Below are 23,013 nucleotides of genomic sequence, written 5' to 3'. Positions count from 1 at the left end.
CATGAGAGTATGTCTTGATAAAGCAAAAGACTGGGGCACTCCAAGGTTAAAGAGGGCAGTGAAATGAGGACGTATCAGCAAAGGAGAATGAGAGAGAGCAGCCAGCGAGGTCGGAGGCAAATCAAGGGAAGTACTGTCCTGGAGGCCAATGAAGAAAATGATAAGACAATATGAGGATTGAGACTAGATCATGGGATATGGTAGAATTGAAGTCATTTGTGACCTTGGTAGGGGCAGTTTCAGTGACATGGTGGGGATGGAATCCTGAGTGCAGTGGCCCATGAGAGAACAGGAAGCAAGAACACTGAGAAGGAAGGATCGCCCTCATGTAACTCTCTTTCGCTATCAAGAAGAGCAGGAACACGGGGTTCAGAAGGGGGATTGAGTCAAGGGTGTTTTTTATGATGGGTCCAATTGCATCACGTTCATAGACTGTCAGAAATTATGCAGTAATTTGGACAAACATTCAAGATGTACAAGAGGGAGGGGATAACTGCAGAACAATGTTCTTGAGCAGATGGAAGGACCTGGATTCAGTGCACCACAGGAAGGTCTGGCCTTAGCTGCGACGACAGTCATCTGTAGTAAACTGAGGGAAGCGTATGGGTAAGTGGTAGATTTGGCAGTGGTGGTGTGTGTCTGTTCTCTATTATTTTCTCAGTAAAATAGGAAAGAAGGTGAAATCGGGGAGGTTTTGAAGGTTTGAGGAGAGAGGAAGGGGTCTGAAAGAATGGACTGGGAAAGTGGGACAGTGGAATTTTGGGGAAATATAGTATAGTGAAATAACTCGAAGGGCCTGCCTCAGGTGTGTGCTCATGTATCTTGAGTGAGATTTGGTTGTTTTCTTCTCTAGTCACATATAGCTCTGTGGGTGCAGGTATGGATTGGGTAGAAAGCTGGGGTTATCCAGCAATGGGGCTTGCCAGTTGACTGTAACTGAGGGAGAAAAGGGCAGGGTCACTGAAGGTATATGCAAAGCAGTGAAAATAATAATGAAAGGAGAGGGCTAGACTTTTGCTTGCAGATGAATATGTCCCTATTATGGTCCATTCTGAATAGGGAATAAAAAAAAAAGACACCATTGGGAAGGTCTTTAGAGCATCTTGAGCTCAGTGGATACTTGATAGGGTAGGTCTTTGGGTAGCATCATCATGGGCATCTACGGGGCGGGTGGTCATTCTCTTCTGATTAAGTGACTTGAATTCTCATACCCATTCAGCTCATTTCTGTTATGAGAATATTGAGTATCAACCATCTGCCAGGTACAACACACACATTATCTCGAATTCTAAGGACAGCATGGTAAGACCTGAGGCTCTCCTTAGCTTCGATCTGCAGAGGAGGAAACAGACTAGTTCTACTTGATGGAGCAAGTGAGGAACAGAGTGAGGCTTCAAATCCACGTCCACACCACTCAAATTTCATACGTTCCCCATTGTATCCCCTTCGTCTTTTTTCTGCTGATGCTTCCTTCGTGAGTTTCCTATCCCTTAACCAAGGCACTCTTGTTCCATTTTATTTATTTTTTTCCCCTTACCATCCTCCCTGTATCTCTTTGTTATAATTAACACCTGGCTATGCCTTAAAAACCCCACCTCTCTCAATATTGCTCAAGAGAGTCCACCAAGACCCACCATAGGAGGAGATGAAGGGACATCAGTTCTCTTGTCTTCTAATGACATTTTCTAATCACTACCTGCAACTGCTTTTACTTAGTTAAAATTCACGAGACACTCAACTTCATCACTGCTGTGGTCCCTGATTCCCAGACCTACTCACACCTTCCTGGGTGACATTAGAAGTTGGGGTGTATGTGTGTGCATATATTAAATATATGATATGTAAAATACTATCAGAATAATATGTTTATGTATAAATATATAAAATAATATACTTATTTATATGTAGTATATAAGATATATATTTGTCATATGATAAGTTAATGTATATAATAATTATATATATCTTTCTGAAATAATATCTTTCAACATACAGTTTGATGCCAAGTTTTTCTAACTGTCCCCAAATGTCTCATAGAGCTGTTTTTCTGTTTTCTATTTATTTATTTATTAGTTTTAGAGGTAGAATTCAGTGATTCATCACTTGCATACAACAACCAGCGCTCATTACTTCAATTGTTTTCTATTTCAAATACAGGATCCCATCAAGCTTTACTTAGGACATTTGTAGTTTTGTCTCTTTAGTCTTCCTTAGCTTAGAAAACTCCCCTCTTGGAGTTACCTTGTTTAGCTTTCTTCGATCATTTACTTTCACTCTAGAGTCAGCTCCCTGGCGATAAGGACGACACTGTGTGCACTGCTGTGTCCACCCCTCCCTCAAGCACCCAGCATAGGGCATTGAGTGGGGAGGCAATACAGAGCCGTGGTTCAAGTTGTTGACTCTAAACTCAAAAAGGTCTGTGTTCGCATTCTGCCTCCCTCACTTCTTATCTGGGGGACTTTGCAGTCATTAAACGTTGTAGACTTAGGCTCCTGGTCTATAAAATAGGGCCATAAGAGGAACTGCTTCACAAGATTGCTGTGAGGATAAAATGGGTGAACAGCATAGCGTTCAGCCCAAAGGAAGCTCCAGCCAATGCTAGCTTCTAGCATTCTCATTCTAGTGAATACTAACTACACGTCCACAGACACCGCTGAAACCCCAGGCAGTATTTCAGGGATATAATGCTTTTACAGCAGATGTGTGTCTGTGGTTGGCGGGAGGGGAGAATGAATATACTAGAAAGGAGGCAGACTGGATTGTTAAAATGGAAGCAGGTAAGTCAGTGGAAAGCAATTTGAGCAGGAAGCTCAATGTGGGACTTGGGGCAAGTCACTTAATCTTTCTGGACACTTGTTATTCTCCTGTGTAGAACCCTGTGACTAGACTAGACTCTAAGATCCACCAATATGTTAAAGTTCTTGATCTCCAGATGGAAGAAACACATCTGCTTTTGGAGACAAGGGACAGAAATCAAGTAGATTCTGGAAAAGCAAAGATGAAAAGAGCCACCATCTATGGAACCTCTCCCCCATGCCACATGTGTTTCACATGTCATTTCACTTCATCTGGATGACAACGTGGTGAGGCAGTTATTAGTGAAACCTTTTCCAGGTGTGGAAACAAGCTTAGCGAGGTCTGGTAACATGAGCAAGGTTCCTCAACTACCAAGTGGCAGAATCAGGATCCAAATCTAAGACTGACTAACTCTAAAACCTTTTCTCTTAACCACCAGGTCCTCCTGTGTAAGAGATGGTGAGGGTTGTGAGTGCCTGAGGTTGACAGGACATTCACTTAGGATTTTGGAAGAACAGCTTTCCATTGCCTGTCGTTACTTCCATTTCTTGTATACCACGTTTCCATTTTACAATGCGCCCTCAATTTCAAAACTTCACAAAGACTTTTTTGGGGGGGAGAAATTCCCAAAGTAGTAAATAAGCTACAAATGGTTTAAGATACTTAGTGTCAAGCAAAGTTAGTGGCGAACTGAGAAATCAAATCCAAAACACATATTTCAGGGCATCTGGGGGGCTCAGTCAGTTAAGGTCATGACCTCTGGGTCCTGGGATCCAGCCCAGCATGGGGCTCCCTGCTCAGCTCAGCAGGAGTCTGCTTCACTCTCTCCCTCTCTCTCCCTCTGCCCCTCCCCACCACTCTTTGTCTCTCTCAAATAAATAAAATCTTTAAAAAACCCCACATATTTCTACATGAATCTTTCTTTTGGATATTATTTTGGTCTGACATCATGGATTCTAAGAAATTACACAGCATAACTGAGAAGCCAATAAGTGTTTAAGATTACATTGGTTAGAACTTAAACACAGATTTTGGATGTATCCAGATAATTCAATTATTGTTTGTAAGTAGCATGACCATATAATTTATCATCCAAAGTACTTTTTAAACTTTAAAAAAAATTTTTTAAAAAATATTTGAGAGAGAGAGAGATAGAGCGCGGGCACACACACCAAGTGCGGCAAGGGGCAGAGGGAGAAAATCTTTAGGCAGACTCCCAGCTGAGTGCGGAGCCCGCCAAGGTGGGGTGGGGCTGCGTGGGGGACTTGATATCACAACCCGTGAGATAATGACCTCAGCCGAAACCAAGAGTCAGATGCTTAACCAACTGAGGCGACCCCAAAGTGAGCTACTTTTAAAAGAGTGTGCTATTACTTTTAAAAGAGTGTGCTTTTAAAACAGGTATAAAACTGGGTTGTGTGGGGCGCCTGGATGGTGCAGTCGTTAAGCGTCTGCCTTCAGCTCAGGGCGTGATCCCTGCATTCTGGGATTGAGCCCCACATCAGGCTCCTCCACTAGGAGCCTGCTTCTTCCTCTCCCACTCCCCATGTTTGTGTTCCCTCTCTCGCTGGCTGTCTTTCTCTGTCAAATAAATAAATAAAATCTTAAAAAAAATAAAACTGGGTTGTCTGAATACCCTACCTTGAGGTTACTTTTAAACAACACACCAATCTTAAGAGGCAATATTCAGTGACAATATTTTGTTATAGTCCAAACACAATGACAGTGCTTTAGAAATGGAATTGGGAGTAAAACGTGGAAAATGCTGTTCTTTACGAGGTAGTTTATTACCTTTTGTCAGCATTAAAACATCGATGCTGGTGTTCTCCCTGTTGTCTTCCTTCTCTTAAACTAGGCTTATGTTCCTTTGGTCCAGAACGACTGGGCAAAAATTCCTTATAATAGAAATCTTCCAGGTCTAATAATTTTCCCTGACTGTAAACAAACACAAAAATACATCATCGTTTCAATCTACTTTTCTACTCAAACTTACAGGAGACTGGTTTTCTTCTTTTATCTCATATAATTTAGGAGTAACACATACATGTCAATAGAAACAGGAGTCGTCTTGGGATGCATGAAACAGTATATGCATAAGTTAAAAAGAAGCACAAAACCCTCATCTCTTCCCTGTAAGAGAGATTAGCTACTGGAGCAGATTTCCTGGCTTCATCTCATTCATCTTGGCATCAAACTAGTTGCTAGAGAGCCAGGGATTATGAAGTTCCCATTTGGCCAGTCTAGGACAGGGTTCACAACTGACCCCTGGGCCAGTGTGAGAAAAGCTGCCCTTTATGTGCCAACACATAGCATTTTTCCGTTTTCTCAGCCATAGGTTGAAGTACACTGGTGCACACAATATTTCATGATCTTAACTCACTCCCTTCATAGGTTAGCCTCCGTCCTCTCCTACGGGTGGTCTTTAGTGGGCTAATGTCTGTGCTAAATTTTAACTCCTGCGCATGACATATGCACAGGGGTGTGTCTGTGACCATCTTCATTCTTGGATTTACTCACTGTAGTTCTGGGTTCTTGGGATGCTCAGGACCTGTAGTGCGATGGGACTTCATAGGAGGTAAACGGGGAGGTCTGGAAGACGACAAAGTGTTACTGTGTTTCTGGGGAAAAGTGCTTTGCGAGTAACAGATACCAATTTACAAATGACCTTTCAGAATGCCGCTGATAAGTCAAGAGCTCAGTGTCCACTGGTGCTTAATAGAAGAACCCTCGAATATGGAAATCAGTTAATTACAATAGTGATTTAATGTTAAAATAGGAAAAGTATTGGTGTGCTGAAATGTCACAGGCAAAGGGGACTAGTGTGAGTCCAGGCTGCCACACCTGCAGATGACACAAACCTTATTTCCTGACAAATCCATAAACATTATAAGGAGTGAGATTTAGCACGTGTTGAAGAACAAAAAGCAAAGGAGTCGGGGGAAAGAAAGTTCATGGACACAAACATGCTCAAATTGTCCGATCAAAACCATATCAATGGACGAAGAAAAGCAAATTCTATATTGGGACAATATAATTCATTCATAAACTGTTTGAGTTCTTAATGTGTGCCTCGTACTGGGCTAGCTCAATATAGTTCCAATAGGCAAGATGATCTTCTAAATTACATATAAAGCATATATTGATAATATAAATAAATGTATTGAGAGGATGCTACTCTCCAAATCTATCCAAATAAATTAGGTGATTTTTTTTTAAAAGGTGATTTTCAGTCATAATTTGACCATTTGGAATTATATTTTGGTTTGATGATGATACTGAAATCTAGAAATAATAATTTACCTATCTTTTCTTGGTCTTCGTTTTTCTTCTTGGATTGACTTCTAAAGGGAACAGAAAAAAATTAAAAATCAACATAATATTATAATTAAAATAATGCAATTGATTAAAAGGAAATAATTGATATATTTACTATAATCTTAATATATAAATACACTTGTTCCTATAAAGTCAACTTAGACATAAGCAAGTGGACACAATGTTTTAAAAATCTAATGAAATATAATTCACTCAAAATTTGCTAATTATGAATTTGTGATTATTTTTCTACCAGGCCTGGACTATAATTACTCTTTGCATTCCATGCCAAAAAAAGAGTTTACCACATAGTGACCAGTATACACAAGATTACCTAAGGTCCATCTACCTACAAATGAGAAAACATATGTCAGAATTCCCAGAAAACCCGTCTCTCTATCACACACACAGCTGTGAGTTAGGCAGGTTGACTAGACTCCTATGATGTCTTGCTTATATGTCATCTTTGTCTGCTGGCAAAGCAGATGGGTGGACAGTGAAGGCAGGTGCAACAGTCCCCAAAAGAAAGGAAGTGTGACTTCACGAACTTATAGGAGCCCATTTATGGCATAAAAGTAACAGCATAGATGATACATGTGTTCATTTGCAAAATCTTTTCCCAGTTGAGAACTTGATGTATCAAGGCACAAATCAGAATTTTTAAGTCTGGATTTAATTAGATACATTTTATTTTATTTTATTTTAAGATTTTATTTATTTATTTGACAGAGACAGCCAGCAAGAGACGGAACACAAGCAGGGGGAGTGGGAGAGGAAGAAGCAGGCTTCCCGTGGAGGAGCCTGATGCGGGGCTCGATCCCAAAACTCCGGGATCACGCCCTAAGCCAAAGGCAGACGCTTAACGACTGAGCCACACAGGCGCCCATAATTAGATACATTTTAATCAATTCTTCAATCTGACCACAAAGCAATATCATCTTTTGTATTGTAACACTAGTGATGTGTTTCCCTGTGTGTGCTGGTGCAAGGTATTTGAACTCGCCTATTTACATGTTGCAAGAGCCTATCTGTCTTTTAGGCTGAGAGAACAAATAGCACACTCCTCTTGAACAAGCTAAAGATACTGCAATTGTGGGACCTCTAATGCAGAGATCAAGTTGCACCATAAAAGTGCAAAACGATATAAGTGGCAACTAATAATGGTTTGTAAATATTGAAGGTTGTCCCCAGCATTTTTGGGCATACCAAATCATTTTTTCTCATGATTTATCATTTGTAATACACTAAGCTGTCGGACAAGTCAAATAGTTCAAAGTTTCATTGCTTCTTACCGGTTGGTATTTTGGTGGGTGGAGGAGGTAGAAGGGAATCCTTAAATTATCAGGTCTGGGAGTGGACCATTCAAGAAGTAACCATGTAAGGGGCAGGACACCGTCCTATTACATTCTTGATCAGATGCCCTGGGCCAGGAGGTGCTCACAAATAATTAATTATATTGCCACCATAGGTAGCCTGGCCCCTAGCAGTCTACTGAATGATCTCTGCACCCAGGTGGTTGGTGTTTGTTGTGGTTGTTGTTGCTTTAATATGACAAGGTCCTGCCTCCTTGATCCATTAACTGAAAAAATGTCTCTTGTTCTTGGTAACCATTTTCGATAATCTACAGTTGTGCTTAAATGATGGCATTAGGAGTGACAGAGATCCCCTTTACACCACCATGAATCAGATCAGCTTCTGCCCTTGAATTCTGAAGCTGGTGACAACCTTTGTGTTTGGGATCAGCATTTTCCTCTGGGAGGCAGTGTATGTAATTTGGTTCTCAGTTACAGGAATTCTTGGAAGAGGGACTACTGTCCAGGCTTACGCTTATTTCACTCTTGCCCGTGCTAGAATATTCTAGTGAAATATCACTTGATAATATATTTTCCCCAAAATTATTTAAGGTGGCTTATCATGGAAGCAATTACACAAGCAAGGTAATAAAGTAGAAGTTGTAAATAATGAACAAAGAGGGCGAAAGTGTTAGGATGGAGCCTTCTGTTTGTCCCTCAGTGTCCTGGCAGCTGGGGCCAAAAGGGAAGCACGAAACTGCATTCTTCATCATGAAGATGGAAGCACATCGTCCCTCAAGGGAGAGGATTTAATACTAATTTTATCACCTGGGACTTTATGTTAGTGACACTTATTTAAAACAAACAATGTTTCCAGGGATAGTTCTGAAATGACAAATTACTAACTTGAAAACTGAAAAGAAAGAAGCAAATGTCCAGTGGCAGTTTCTTGTAGAGCTAGAGTAAAGAAGAGAGCAAGAAGGAGATAAAGATGGCGTAAGGAGGAGATGTTCTGGGGCAGGTATTTCTTTCTTTTGTTTTTGTTTTTTATTTATTTATTTTTATGATATTATGTTAGTCACCATACAGTACACCCCTAGTTTTCGATGTAAAGTTCCATGATTCATTACTTGCATATAACAGCCAGTGCACCATGCATTCATGCCCTTCTCCCATCAGCCTATCCCAATCCTCTACCCCCTCCCCTCTGAAGTCCTCAGTTTGTTTCCCAGAGCCCATAGTCTCTCATGGCAGGTATTTTTTTTTTAAGATTTTATTTATTCATTTGACACAGAGAGAGACAACCAGCGAGAGAGGGAACACAGGCAGGAGGAGTGGGAGAGGAAGAAGCAGGCTCCCAGCGGAGGAGCCTGATGTGCGGCTCGATCCCAGGACCCTGGGATCACGCCCTGAGCCAAAGGCAGACGCTTCACGACTGAGCCACCCAGGCGCCCAAACCATGGCAGGTATTTCTTGAGGAGGGCTTTGGAAGAGGGAGGTCTTTGCCCAGAGGACTCTCAAAAATCTGTTCCTCAGCCAGCTACACTACAACCCTTCCCCAGAACTTTAAAATTCACATCTGGTACATTATGGGGGACACAACCTGACATTCCTTTTGGAAATGTGCTAACACTTCATTAGAGGGCTTCACAAAATGAAGGAGGCAGCCAAAACATAGAAGAGGAAGAAGAAAACACATCCCAGTGGCCAAAGTACCTACTCCTTCTACCTGCCTAATAGTTTAAGGAAGGTACTGGAAGGTCCTTTGAAGTGACTGTGTTTAGTTACTCGGTTTTGGAGGAAACTGTGGACCCATCACTTTTGTTGATGGCTGCACAGCTGAGTACCCAAGCGGCCACCGCACACCGAAACAACAGGGTGTATGTGCCCAGCTCACGTCCTCCTTAGGCTCCTTACGCACACTTCTTAGGCTCAGCTCACTCTGATTTTGGACACCAAAATAGAAACGTCTCAGGGGTGCCTGGGTGGCTCAGTCAGTTAAGCATCAACTCTTGATTTTGGCTCAGGTCATGATCTCAGGGTCCAGATATCGAGCTCTGCGTGGGGCTCCCCAGTCACAGGGAGTCTGCCTCTCTCTCTCTACCCCTCTCCTCCTCTCCCTGCTCACGTGCTCTCTCTAAAATTATTCACTCACTCACTCACTCAATCTTTAACAAAACAGCAACATTTCCTAGATGTAAGAGATTAAGAGCATCACATCATAGGAGAGAGCTGGTATTGATTTCAGGGGGTCAGAATGACCATGGAAAGAAGGGATATCCAAGGAGAAACAAGAACTACGGGAACAGGTAAAGCAACTGGGTGCAGAGCTGTTTGTGTGGGGAGGGGTGGGGCATCACCCCCACAGCTCAGCAGCCCGGGAGGGAGTACTGCAGGGCAGTACAGCCAGTGAGTCCCTGCCTTCACAGAGCTTGTGGTCTGGAGGGGAGAGGCAGACAGGAGAAAAGAACACGTATATTCATATGTGCTCCGAAGAAAATGAAGCAGGGCCAGGCAAATACAGGGAGATGGAGCGTTACCTCATAAACCTAAATAAATACAATCGGTTTTCCTCAGTAGCCTTGGGTCATCAAGAAAAGGTTTACAGCGTGTGGTATATTTTAGAAAGCGTTCCATGAAAACCATTTAAAATTACAGAAAGTGGGTTTTTTGGTGTTTTTTTTCAAACACAGATCTTTTACTATGTGTGAATCATGAATTCATGTTCCTCTTTCAATTCCAATGCTTTACCGGAAGTTGACTATAATGCATAAATCTTCACTTGTTGTATACCTCATTACCTATAGCAACAGTACTTGTGTCCGTGGGTATCGCTATGTGGTTTGGTTGTTTCTTATATGAGGAGGGGGTGAGGCATGGCAGTTTTGGGGGGTTTCTAGTGCTATAACCATTGCTTTCTTTTTCAGGAACTGTATCCAAATCTTTGCTTCATTTTGCTCAACAGAAATGAGGTGCCTGGTTTGTGTTTTAGTCTTCTCTTTTTCTGGATGCTGTTGGTCATGCCACAGACAATAAAGAATACAACTCTTCCAAAGTCTTGAGATTCACAGATGCACAATCACTTCCTACATCCCATTCCATCCTCTGGAAGAAGTGGACCATGGCATTTTCCATCAGTAAGCCATGCAAGATGGCCAAAAGGGGGGCTTTCCATTGATATTCAGGGTCACTCTAATTGCCTGAAAATTTGATGTAAGGACAAATACTTTAATGAGGCACAGGAGGGTGTCGTCATGTTCCCAAATGACAGCTGGAATCAGCAAGAGTTTTCCATACCTAGATAATAATAATGCTTTCAATGGCAAAATGAAGTTGAGTTTTTTTTTTTCCCTGCTGTCATCAGTCATTCTACCCACAGGAAAGTAAAAATGCCAATAAAGAAGGCAGTTTGTTCTAGAGAAGAAATTGCAAACATTCTGGAGACATCCCACTCCTTGGTATATCTGATGAAGTTGTCAGGATCGTGTTCTGGTTTGAACCTTGAAGCCGCCGCCACCTTAGGAATGCTTCACAAAACAAACAAAAAGTGCAGAGTTTTCCCTGCATGTTTATTTTAGTACTGAAAAGAAGATGCCTGTAAGGCCTGGGCTTTGCATAAAATAGCATTAATCAAGATGGTAACAGAATTGTACTGGATATGTCTGTCTACAGGTTTTACGGCAGGATTTGCAGATGGTTATCGTCTTGGTACAGTTCCTCGGCCTCCTGGTTGCGTTCGATGCACCTGTACTGGTAGGAGGCCGAGACAGCCGTGGGGGTGGCTGCCACTACCTCCGTCTCCCCCTTGCCCGGCCGAACCCCACTCCGCCTACTGGTGCCCACTTCTGTGCAACAACAGCCGAGCTTGAATTCCAGAAAGTGTTTCCTGATGAAAGGACATGGGTCCCTTCAGAGCTCTAGATTCCACTACGCGTCATGCCCCAAATTTGGGTAAGGGCCAGATGAATAAGAACACATGGTATGTTGTCACTTATACGAATATTCTGGGTTTCTGTGCTTTATTTTTCACCAAAGCCACAGATCTCAAGACTTAGGGTTATAAAAAGGATTCCGGTCATTAACAGTTTAAGAGTATTAAACCCTCTCCATTCCTTTGAAAAAGAACGGTATGAAGGCAAAGTCAATGTCTTGAGGGCAGGGACTCATTTGTGAGGGTCAGGTTCTGCCACACGATCCCCGCTGAGCGGACGGTTGTAACAGACACTGTGCCTTATTTCAAGCTCTTACAAATTCTCATATCCAGAGAGGCATCTGTTGCTGAAGCCCTCACGGTCAATGGTCATTTCAGCTGCAGTTAATAAAGGTCACTGAGCATCATTTACCACTTACATTCAGGGTTAATAGGGAACATCTGGTAATTTCTAATCTTGTTCTCTGCTCTTCTTTCTATTTAACTACATAAACAAATGTCAGGCTAGGTGCTTCCTTTGGGGTGGGCAGTGTAGAAAAAAGTCTGTTATCAAGATTTTTATAAATAGTCAAATGGAGCTATCTGGAATTTTTGCTTCCTTGATTTACTTCTAGTTGTATTTCACTCACATTTCACTGGGCTTCTTTGTACCACAAATATTTATTGCACACCGTCAGGCTAAATGCACCAGGCAAACACCTTGACCTCATGGAAACCACCTCGGTCACTCTTTGGCGGAATACAGCATGGTGACAGGGACGCTGGACCGCATAGGGAGGATACAGGAAGAGCCCCTTTGGGATTTGGGAATATCAGGAAGGCTTCCTGAAGAAAAAGACATCGAGGCTGGGGGGTAATTTGTCCCCACAAGATGAGAATAGAAAAAGGAAGTGGGTTCTGGGCTGAGGACAGAACATGTCAAGGGACAAATGCTTATGGACAACGTGAAGACCAGGTACAGGCTAATGAGAGGGAATGGCTGGAGAGGAGAGTAAAAAGGGGTGAGTGAATGTCAGGATCTGAGATTGGAAAGGTAAACAAGGCCCTGATGTTGACCAGCCCTTCTATCATAGGACACTAGGAGGTAATGACAAGGTTTCCATCAGAGGAGTAGTGCAACCAGATATTAATTTTAGAAACACAACTCTAGCTAGAGTGTGAAAGGTGTGTTCATGAGAAGGGGAGCAAAACAAGAGAACAGTAAGAGGGGGGGATAGATGGAGAAATATCAGGTGGAAATGCTGGCCTGGAGGAGGCTGTGGGCACATGATGTGGAGAGAAACAGAAATTTAGGAGATATTTAAGAGGTAGGTTTCTGGATATGGAAGATGAGAAAGGGGGAGGAGTCAGAATAATATTCTGATTACTGGTTTGTAAAAAGAGTTGGTCATTCATTCACAAGGACCATGTGTCATGCATTTCTATTTATATGAAATGTTCAGAACAGGCAAACAGAAAATAGATGAGTGGTGGCCTAGGGTTGGAGGGAGGAGATGGGGAATGACTGTTAATGGGGACGGAGTTTCTTTCTGGGGTGATGAAAATGTTCTAAAATTGATTTTGGTGATGGTTGTACAACTCTGAATATAATGAAAACCATTTAGTTGTATATTTTAGGTGGGTGAATTGTATGGTATGTGACATATCTCAATAAAGCTGTGTGTGTGTGTGTGTGTGTGTGTGTGTGTGTGTGTGTGTATGCCTACGTGCATCAATGTACAATATGTAAAACAAACAGCCAGTTTGAGATCTGAGTGTGGAGCTTGAGAGAGATCTAGCCAGAGGTAAAGATTCGGGAATCGGTAGTAACTGAGGTCATGAGATTGTCCAAAGGTAATGAGAGGAGAAGAGAACCTAAGATTGAACACTAGGCAAGACCAAGGTGGAGAAGAGACTTACAAAGACACTGGAGAGACACCCACAGAGAGAAGGGAGGACTAGGAGACTGAGTTGGAAGTCAAATGGCAGCTCTATTTTCTGCCCAGAAGCTGGAAAAAATTCCAACAGATGGGCAGCATTCTCTGGGTGTGGAGGATCCTTGCTCTCTCCCTGTGGCAGTGGGAGTGGAAGAGGGGATAAGCATTGCAGAGGGAAGGACCAGCAGGTGCAAAGGACTAAGAAATGTGAGAGAAGGGCACTGGCTGGCAGGGTTTCAAGCAGTTAGCCATGGCTAGTCGACATGGGGGTCTTGAGAGGGGGCTGAAGTGTAGCCCGGGGCCAATGAAGAGGGCTTCTGTAGCATCTGGACTTCATGATAAAGGAACTGCTGAGCTCTCAGAGGGATCATCAAGGGAGGAACACACTCAAAAGATGGTCTAGAGAAACATTCTGGTAGGGGCTGGAGATGCCATGATTGGAAGCTTGGAATATTCTAGGTGGGAAATGATGATGGTCTGAAGTAGTGTTGCCTGTGGGAGAGAGGCAGGGCATGAATGGGAGTGAGCCTTGGCCAGGAGAGATCATGCTTTAGGCGACAGATTGGATGTCAGGAACGAGAGAGAAGGCAAGATCCAGGATGACTCCCATGTTCTTGGTCCAGGTCACCAGTGGTAGATGGTGGCATTCATGGATAACAGGAACAGGAGAGGAAGGGCAGCCTGGAGGGTTGCACACAAGGAGTACGCAGGAGCTGTGCAGTCAGAAGACCTGACTGCAGCTAATGACCCCAGCAGCTCTGGAGTGCCTATCTGGGTCTGAGTCCTGACCAGTGAGAGGAGACACCACCTTAAGGGCTATTCATAGGATTAAATGTCACAGTGAATGTGAATACCGCTCCCTCTGCGCCTGGAATTTAAAAGGTGCTCAAGTAAATGTCTCCTTCTTCCTCTTTCCCTTTCTTCTTTTCCTTAAACTCACTCTTTGACCTGAGGTCCCTCTCTGGAGAGCTCCTCTTAGGATGTACTTCTCTTTCTGGGTTGGTATTTGCATCTCAGCTCAATGAATGGACCAGCTGAGAAGACTGCTGGAGGACAGGGAGTTTACAGGACTGTGAGAGAGGCTTGGAGCAGAAGGTAAAGGGGCGTTAGTGGGTGCTATGGCTCCCATGTGATAGCAAGAGTGAGCCACTTACATGTAGCAGATAATAGTATGTGGAGTCCTCAGAGTTATTTAATGTTTTGGGTTTCCGGGGCCGTCTTGGGGGTCTCAATATTTTTGGCTCTTCTTCTTTAGAGATACCTACAAGAAAGGTGATCATAAACAAGTATTCAATTACAAAGACTATTATCAAGCAATGTCTTCCTTTTGGGGTAAATAAGAAATTATAGATACATAACTGGGGCTCAAGCTGGGAGAAAGAGGAAAGACTTCAGTTCCCAACCAACCCTTATATTTCTCACCACACATTCCTTCTGATTGTCTGATGGTCTGGGGCTTTGAGAGGTAAGGGAAAGGAAAGAAGGGGAAGAAAAGAAATGCATGGTTTGGTAATGTGAAACAGCATATAGAAGTTCAGAAGGTGATGGGGAGAGGAGTTGAAGCTACCGGAAAATCCTTAAAAAGGGGTATCATGTCAAACATTTAAAGAAGAGTTAATACCTATTCTTCTCAAACTATTCCAAAACATAGGAACTTCCTTCCTTCCTTCCAACAAAAGGAGGGAAAACTCCCAAATTCTTTCTATGAGGCCAGCATTACCCTGATAGCAAACCCAGATAAAGACATCACAAGTAAAAAGAACTACAGGCCACTATCTCTGATGAACATAGATGCAAAAATAGTCAACAAAATACTAGCAAACCGAATCCAACAATACATTGAAAAAAAAATCATTCACCACGATCAACCCAGGGATTTATTCCTGGGGTTGCAAGGGTGGTTCATTATTCACAAATCAATCAACATGACACATCACATTAATAAAAGGAAGATAAGAACCATATGACCATTTCAACAGATACAGAAAGAACGTTTGACAAAGTACACATGTATTCATGATAAAAACCCTCAACAAAGTAGGTTTAGAGGGAACATACCTCAACATAATAAAGGCCATTTATGAAAAACCCACAGTTAATGTCATCCTTAATGGGGAAAAACTGAGAGCTTTTCCTCTAAGGTCAGGAATGTGACAGAGATGTCCACTCTCACCACTTTCATTCAGCATAGTTCTGAAAGTCCTAGCCACAGCAATCAGACAAGAAAAAGAAATAAAAGGCATCCAAATTGGCAAGGAAGAAGTAAAACTTTCACTCTTTGCAGGTGACATGATACTCTATACAGAAAACCCAAAAGACTCTACTAAAAATGTGCTGGAACTGATAATTCAATAAAGTCTCAGGATACAAAATCAATGTACAGAAATCCATCTAAGCCCTGCACAATCTCTACTTCAAGGACCATCTCCTATGTTGTGCCCAAATAAGAACACTGCTCATTTGCAGGCTTGACTCCCTTCTAAATGTAGAACCTCAAACTATTAGAATCCTCAGACCTGACTTCAAAAACCTTCACAAAGAAAGCATAAAGTTTGTCATCTTTTTCTGCTCTTTTTTGTCAATGTAGCCAAGTTCTTAAAGCTGTAGCAACATCATTAGAGCTTCTGACACTCTGCATACTTGGTTGTTAGTGCTCGTCCCGTGTGGCTTTACATTTACAGAGCTAATGGGCCTCTTGTGAAGTATTTCTGTCTGTTTGTCATGATTCTTGACCACTGCATCCCCTGATTGCATTTGTGCAGAAATGTCTGTTAAATGGATACATCAGGATCAGGGTGGGAGTAGGGTATGCACGCTTATTGGAGAACGACTTACACTCAACTTATATCTGAGCATCCATTTGTTGGCTGGACTTTAAAGGCAGGAATAGATCATGATTTTGTATAATAAAGGGGAAGGAATGGTTCCTAATCTAGATGTAGAAGTACACAGAGAAACTGAAGTTCTCCAAACCATACTAACCAAGTCAAGTCAAATAGAATCAAATCAGTGAATATTTCTACTATGTGTAAACAACCATGACTGGTAGTGCAAACCCGTTTCAACCAGGATAGGGACTCGAAGATGTCTCTCTTTCTAGTCCCGTGCCCAGTCTACAAGGTGATCACAAAGGCATTCATATTCTCACATAATTTAGCTCATTCAGTTCAAAATCTTTGGGAAGCTGCTGGATGACAAAGACAGATCAGCTAGCTGGGAGTACTTTATAGAAGTGTAATGCATGGAACAGAGAACCACAACAATCATACATTCTTTTTTGAATAAGAAAAGAAAATGAGATCTTAGTTAAGGAGACCCTGTTAATAGATTAGTGATAGAGTGAAAGCACTTTTCCAACCAATCTCTGGAGATTAGTCTTCTGTTCTCTGTCTCCGTTCCTCTCCGCAGGAATAGGCAGAGGAGTGGAGGGGATCGAAGCATCTGAGCCCTGTTGGATCCTGTCCTAGATGGTCACAAGCACAAGGCAAGACGGTAAAAGCTGGATTCTTGCCACCACCGCAAATAGTGGTTTTTCAGGGTTTTCTTTCTCCTTGCTCATCGTCTCTCTCAGTGCTGATTATTAAACAGCTCCTATGGCTCTTGCAAAATCTTATCATTTTAAAATGTATTGGTTGTAGCCACTTATATTATTCATTTGAATCTGAATGGCAAGAAATGTATAGTATGAAGTTATTACATTTTTAGGAGCATTAAACTGCCCTGTGACTAAATTTTAACTTGACTTTAACATTAAAGTCTGAATTAAAATATCAGAGTATTACTATTGTAACAGAAATTAATTAAGCGGAAGGTGGCAAAGAATCTGAATCAAGGCCGGGAAAGTGGAAAACAAAACCAATTCTGGCAATAAAGAGAGTCTTGCTCTTGTCTCCATGGTCTCATCAAATAGTCCCCCATTCAATCTCATTTCTATTACCCAAACTATTGAAACTGCCTTCTAGAAAGTCAAGGGTGACCACTTTATTGACAAATACAAAGACCCTTTATCTGTCCTTCAATGGCTGACTTCATAATTTAATATTATTGACCACCCTTGACCTTCATGACTGAGGGTGAGATTTCTGATGGGCGATCCCTTATCTTATTTATCTTTGTATTCCTGGCACTTAAGGACACGCTTGACATATAGTCAGTGCTTAATAAAATGTAGCTGGATGAGTAAATAATCCCTTTGCCTCCTGGACTGAATCACGCCCCTCTCCGTTCCTTGCATTTCCCACCATGTACTCTATACCTATAGCTTCCTGATGCCCTACTCAGGCTGGACATTCTCACCCCGCCAGAGCTCCTGCCCCAATTTCCTATGCCCTATTGAGTACTTCCGTCTCAAACTCTGAGGCTCAAATGAACTGGTGGTCACTTTTCTTCTCCACGTAGGATTCTGTATATCACAAGCTTCATGGCATGGCCCCATTATTTCTGCCCCCACCCCAGGCTCAAAATATTGATATCACCTTTGCCTTATCCCTCTTGCTCATTTCCTATAAACAGACAATCATCAACTCCTGTCGATTTTTGGTTACACGCTTTGAAATGTCTAATATTCACCCACCATTTCTTCCTGTCTACTGTTGCTACCACTCTGGGCTAAACCGCTCATTTAATAATTAGAGCAGAGCCTTAATCTGCTCTTCATCCTTCATCTCACAAATGAAAACCAGATTTTTTCCCCCTTAAATATAATTTTAATTATGAAGTTTCACTTTTCAAAAATTTATGATGCTTTTTTTTTCTTCTTTGATTAAGCCTAAACTTCTCCAAAATCCAGATTACTTATAATCTCAGCAGTTCCAGTTTTATCACTCACTTCCCCCCAAAATGAACTATCTTCTCTGGTCAGTCTAACTTACCTCACTGGAACATACCATATTTATAGCCATCACTTTGCTTATTCTCATTTTCTCATACAAAAGCTTTTTACAGCCTCACTGAAATCTTAAGCATGCCTCCTTGCCTGTCTCCAGTGCCAGCTTTTCCACGAAGCTCTCACTGACTGCCCAGCAATCCCCCTCTCAGGGACACAAACAGTACTTACAGGCTGTACAGATCATTTGAAATGAGTGGTGTCCCCTCAAAATTCACATGTTGAAGACCTAACCCCCAGTACCTCAGAACATGACTGGAGAAAAGTTCTTTAAAGTGAGGTGACAAGGATGGGCCCCAATCCAATATGACTGGTATCCTTGTAAGAAGAGGAGAACAGGACACAAACTGACACAGAAGGAAGACCATGTAAAGACATGGGGAGAAGACGGCCATCTACAAGCCAAGGAGAGCGGGCTCAGAAGAAACCCACCTTGCCAACAGCTTGATCTTGGATTTCTAGTCTCCAGACTATGAGGAAATAAATTTCTGTTGTTTAAGCTACTGTCTGTGGAACTTTGTTATGCAGCCCTAGCCAAACATATAAAATCTTACTATTTTTACCTGTGATTTTTTTTATAGTGGAGCCATACGTTTTTGAGTGGTAGAGATAATGACTTAGGTTTTGATGTCCTCCTGCCTTTTCACGGTTGTTCTGCATGTGATAGGTGTTTGGAGAGGCTACGGGGTTAGATGGATTCCATTTTAGCTCAGAGACACAGTGGTAAGTGAGTTTTGTTAACTGGATCACCATTGTCACTGTTTATAGGAAACTAAATTCCTGATGCTTTCAAGATAAGTGTAAATAGAAGAACCAACAAAACTCTTGAAAGAGAACCCAGAGGACTTCAGGAACAATCTAGGGTACAAATGTCTTAACCCAAATCCCGGAGTCATAAAAAAGTAGACATATTTGGCTATTAAAAATAGATAAAGACCTTAATATGGCAACAAAGTCAGAAGACACATGATATATTTGAAAAACTATATTTACAATACGGATGACAAGTCAAAGGATGGTATTTGTAATACATAAAAGTGTTAGCAAATGATGATAAAAATACAGACAAGCAGAAAAAAGGGCAAAAGATTTAAATAGGAAGTTCAAGATGAGCAAATCCAAAAAGCCGATAAGCACAGGAAGGCACCCGAACTGGCTAGTAGGCAAGGAAATATAGGTTAAAATAATGACAAAATATCATTTTACTTTAGGCACATTAGCAAAGACTAAGAAGAAGGATAACAGTACTGAGCAGGATGTAAAAAAAAAAAGCATGTTCTCACAAATTGTTGAAGGAAATGTTGATTTTTAGGGCTTTTGGGAAAGCAGTCTATCAAAACTAAACGTATCTTTCAACTCAATAACCCTACTCTGGGAACTCATCCCACAAAACTAAAATCCTGGCATATTAGGACATTTTCAAAGATGTTTACTACAACATTTTTCATAGTGGCAAAAAATGCAAAGAGTGAATATCTAGCAAGAGAGAAAAGCTTACATAAGTCATTGTGATAGACACATGAAATATTATATAGCCAGTAAAAAAGAATGAGTTATAGCTATGCCAGCTGATGTGCAGGGACTCCTGCTAAGGAATTGAAGGAGAAAAGCAAGATGTATAAGTATTTATAATATGATCTTATTATATAAAACAATGACAAAAATCTCTGTATGTGTACGTGTGCATATCTGCAAAAACCACGAAAGAATCCATGCTTTATGATAAGGGTTTTCTTGAGGGGGTGGGTAGTGTGGATTGGGGAAGGGAGAACAGGAGGAAGGAAACAGGGAAAAAAGGGAAAATCAAAAAACCTTTCATTTGTGTAAAATTATAAATATGCACATGGGTGTGTGTATATTATAGAGATAAAAAATGTCAAAATGAGTTGAATTTTCAGAATTTCTGTTTAATTTTTGTATCTAGCAAAATCTACTCTAGTGTTAGTTCACGGACTTTTCTTCTTTACCAGGATAAGGTGAAGCAGAGGGCTGAATGTTCTTAAAAGGTGTCTCACTGAAGATATTGCCATGCAAAGTGGGCAGCCAGTAAGTGAAAATTATTGATGAATGTGTTCAGCAGCCCCTGATTGCATTTAAATTAAATTTCTCCAGACTATTTTGTATTTTTGAAGAGCAAACTTCCCATGAGCTTATCAGCAGACAAATATTCCAGAAAGGCAAGTTGATTTTGCCCTCTAAATTTTTGTTCTTTTGGGGGAGTACAAACACTGTCTGCTGACGTCATTCTAAGCCCTTAATTACAAAAGTGACATAAACATTTGTAATCCCAAATTATCATCAGCATATCAATGTTTGGCAGTAGCAAAATTAGGTTTGTGACTGTTTTGTGTGACGCTCATGATAAATATTAGCTTGTAAAGGTTACTGCTATATTAAATAGCCGGAAGGTAAAATATTTATTTATACTGTAGTTCTGGTAATAATTTAGGTGTGTTAGTTTACCAGGAATGGACGTTTCTTTGAATAATGAAAGGACAAACAGCTCAATATTTTTTTTATTTGGAAGAAAGCTTAAAACTCATTGGCAATATTTGGTTTAGAAAATTGTATCTCAGTATGATTCTCATTTGAATGATAATTAACTATTTTACTTACATATACATTCAGAGCATAATTTGCATAAAGATCACATCTAAATCAGATATTAGCAGAACAGAAATACACTTCTGTTATTCTAATTTTTTAAGAAATCAATTTTTTAGTTCTTTGTAAATTTCCATTTACTGCTGACAGTCTATGAACTTTAAGCAATACAGCTGACCTATAGGAAATCTTAGAAGGGAGGAATATTCATTGCGGCACGTCAAAGGCAGGATTCGTGCACTCAGGGTTGCAACCTGCCTTCCAGAAGAAGCTGCTATTTCTGCCTTCCATCTCATCTGCTCTTCAGCCAGGCCAGCCAGTTGGAAGAGACTGGATACAGTTCAGTCTACACTACTCCCCTCTCCCTTGCACTGTGCATGCTCTGGAGACATTTTCGTTTCTCATGGTTATGCTGGATTTGGCCATTTGCTTTACCCTATGGTCTATCTGTGCTCTCCTGTGTCTACCTGAGGTGAAGGGTTGTAAGGGGAGGTGCTTCTCCTATTCTGAGTGTCCTTAACATTCTGGGGATGCCTTACCATTCCCCGGATCTGACTCACAGGCATCCTCTGACCTCCTCAATAGGAAACTACTGGCCTCCATTCCCGTTTGGGACTGCTCAAAGCAACTCCTTTGGCTCGTTCTTTTCTACCAACCAAATGCTAATGTCCCAGAGCCAATTTAACACGTTTATTGGCTTTAGCACGTTTATTCTGTAGGGCATGGGCTTTTGAGCTTCTTGCCACTCCCTGATTTGGGCACATTGCACTAATATCCAGAACCTTGAACACTGAGCATTTGGTTTTTAAATTATGTTCCTAGGTTGAGGTTAGTTGCTGCCCCGCAGCCTACCCCTCATGTCTATCCTAGTTATGTCGCAGGAGAAACAGAGGAGAATAAAGCTGCTCTGTTTGTCTGGGGACAGAGACATGCCCTCTAGATTACCATTTGTCTCTTGGACATGATCACTACATATCTGCCATCGATGGCTGGCATCTCTGTTGGGCTGAGGTCTTGGGACTAGAGTTCTCAAAGGCTAGGTCTATTCTAGTCATGGGGTTGGTTATGTCCTTACTCCCAGCTGTCTTGGATACTCATGCACAGTCATCAAAGTCGGGTGCCCTCAGAGAGGTCTATGAGAATACACATGGTGATACTGATAGAATCTCGAGAGTGCCTCCCTGCTGGGGATGGCAGACTGTCATGCTGAACTGGGAGACGTGCCCTGTGTGTGACTGTCCACGGGACTATGGAAATGGTCAGACAATAAAATACATGCTCACTTGCCCGAAGAATGGTACTCAAGGCCCCCTAATTACATCGTGGTTGTTTTTCAAGATCATATTGATCTTAATCTATCTGGAAAGTATCTGAGTAGATAGCCCGAGGGGAAACCAGTGTTAATTTTTCCCAAAGAGCCAAATTTAGAAAGTTATTTATTGACTGTTCGTAGTCATTTTCTCAGATTGCCCTTTTGAAAACACAGAATAGAAGAACATCATCTGATTTTAAACAAGCAACGTTTAGTTTTTTCTTGCCCTCTGCTCCTACTTTATAACACACAGATTAGGTGGTTCCTATCAAGGTGAGATGAAATATGCTCATATTTTTAATAAGCCAGATTCCTGACTAGAGCCTGTCTGGTGCAGAGCATGGCTGAAGGAAATGTCAAGCCAGCTTTCAGTGACTCAAGACAGCCTGGCAACAAAGATGACATATCTGGAGATGACACTCCAGTCCCACCACACATGGCAGTGGGAGCTCTGTACCGGGCTGCAGGAACATTATTCAGATGCTTAATTTTATGCAGAAATGGCCTCTGAAGGTACAAGTCAGTGAGGGACGGAGAGGGTCCGCTCTACTGGAGCACCTAGTTCTCACTCAAGCGGTCCACTCGGCTTTTCAAGAGCTTCCTGCATAGGTGCTTTCGTTAATGAACCACCTCACGCGGCGGGAGGTTAAGCTGATCATCTGCAGTATTCACATTCCAATTCTGTAATATTTTGTCCTGTAGTTAGATTAGCTAGCAGTTTGCCAAAGTTACTCTTTGAAAAATGAATTTTAGGGGCTGTTAACATTCCATCTATGAATGTGTCATTACTTATTAATCATTTTCTTATTGTCTCATTTTATTTTTTGCCAGTACATAAATTTTTCTTTTTCACTTGTTTCCTTAGGCTATGTCCTCAAAAGTGGGTTTATTGGGTCAATGATGCAAACTATTTCCATTTTTTTCTATATTGCCAAATCACTTTTTAAACATTGACTTTACAG

The 23,013-nt window shown here is 41.5% G+C and overlaps 1 protein-coding gene and 1 pseudogene across 7 annotated transcripts in view; both read right to left on the bottom strand.

Annotated features, from left to right (window-relative positions):
- MYO3A (myosin IIIA) overlaps positions 1 to 23,013 on the bottom strand; it is a 236,746-nt gene that overhangs the window by 2,500 nt on the left and 211,233 nt on the right. For 3 of the 7 annotated variants that reach the window (XM_034643926.1, XM_034643928.1, XM_034643930.1), the window contains 4 exons: positions 14,405 to 14,511; positions 6,097 to 6,137; positions 5,314 to 5,385; positions 4,588 to 4,731 (listed from right to left, as the gene is read on the bottom strand). In XM_034643926.1, the coding sequence (XP_034499817.1) occupies positions 4,588 to 4,731; positions 5,314 to 5,385; positions 6,097 to 6,137; positions 14,405 to 14,511 (364 nt within the window). Of the gene's footprint in view, positions 1 to 4,587; positions 4,732 to 5,313; positions 5,386 to 6,096; positions 6,138 to 14,404; positions 14,512 to 23,013 lie in introns of those variants that run through there. The other 4 variants (XR_004620761.1, XM_034643929.1, XM_034643927.1 and 1 more) reach the window with 3 other exon arrangements.
- LOC105241515 lies at positions 10,297 to 11,707 on the bottom strand (annotated as a pseudogene).

This window comes from Ailuropoda melanoleuca, chromosome 15, assembly GCF_002007445.2.
Source record: "Ailuropoda melanoleuca isolate Jingjing chromosome 15, ASM200744v2, whole genome shotgun sequence".
In the NCBI taxonomy this organism is placed as follows: Eukaryota; Metazoa; Chordata; class Mammalia; order Carnivora; family Ursidae; genus Ailuropoda; species Ailuropoda melanoleuca.
Note: the sequence above shows the minus strand (reverse complement) of the source record. Positions and strands in the feature narration are given on the sequence as shown.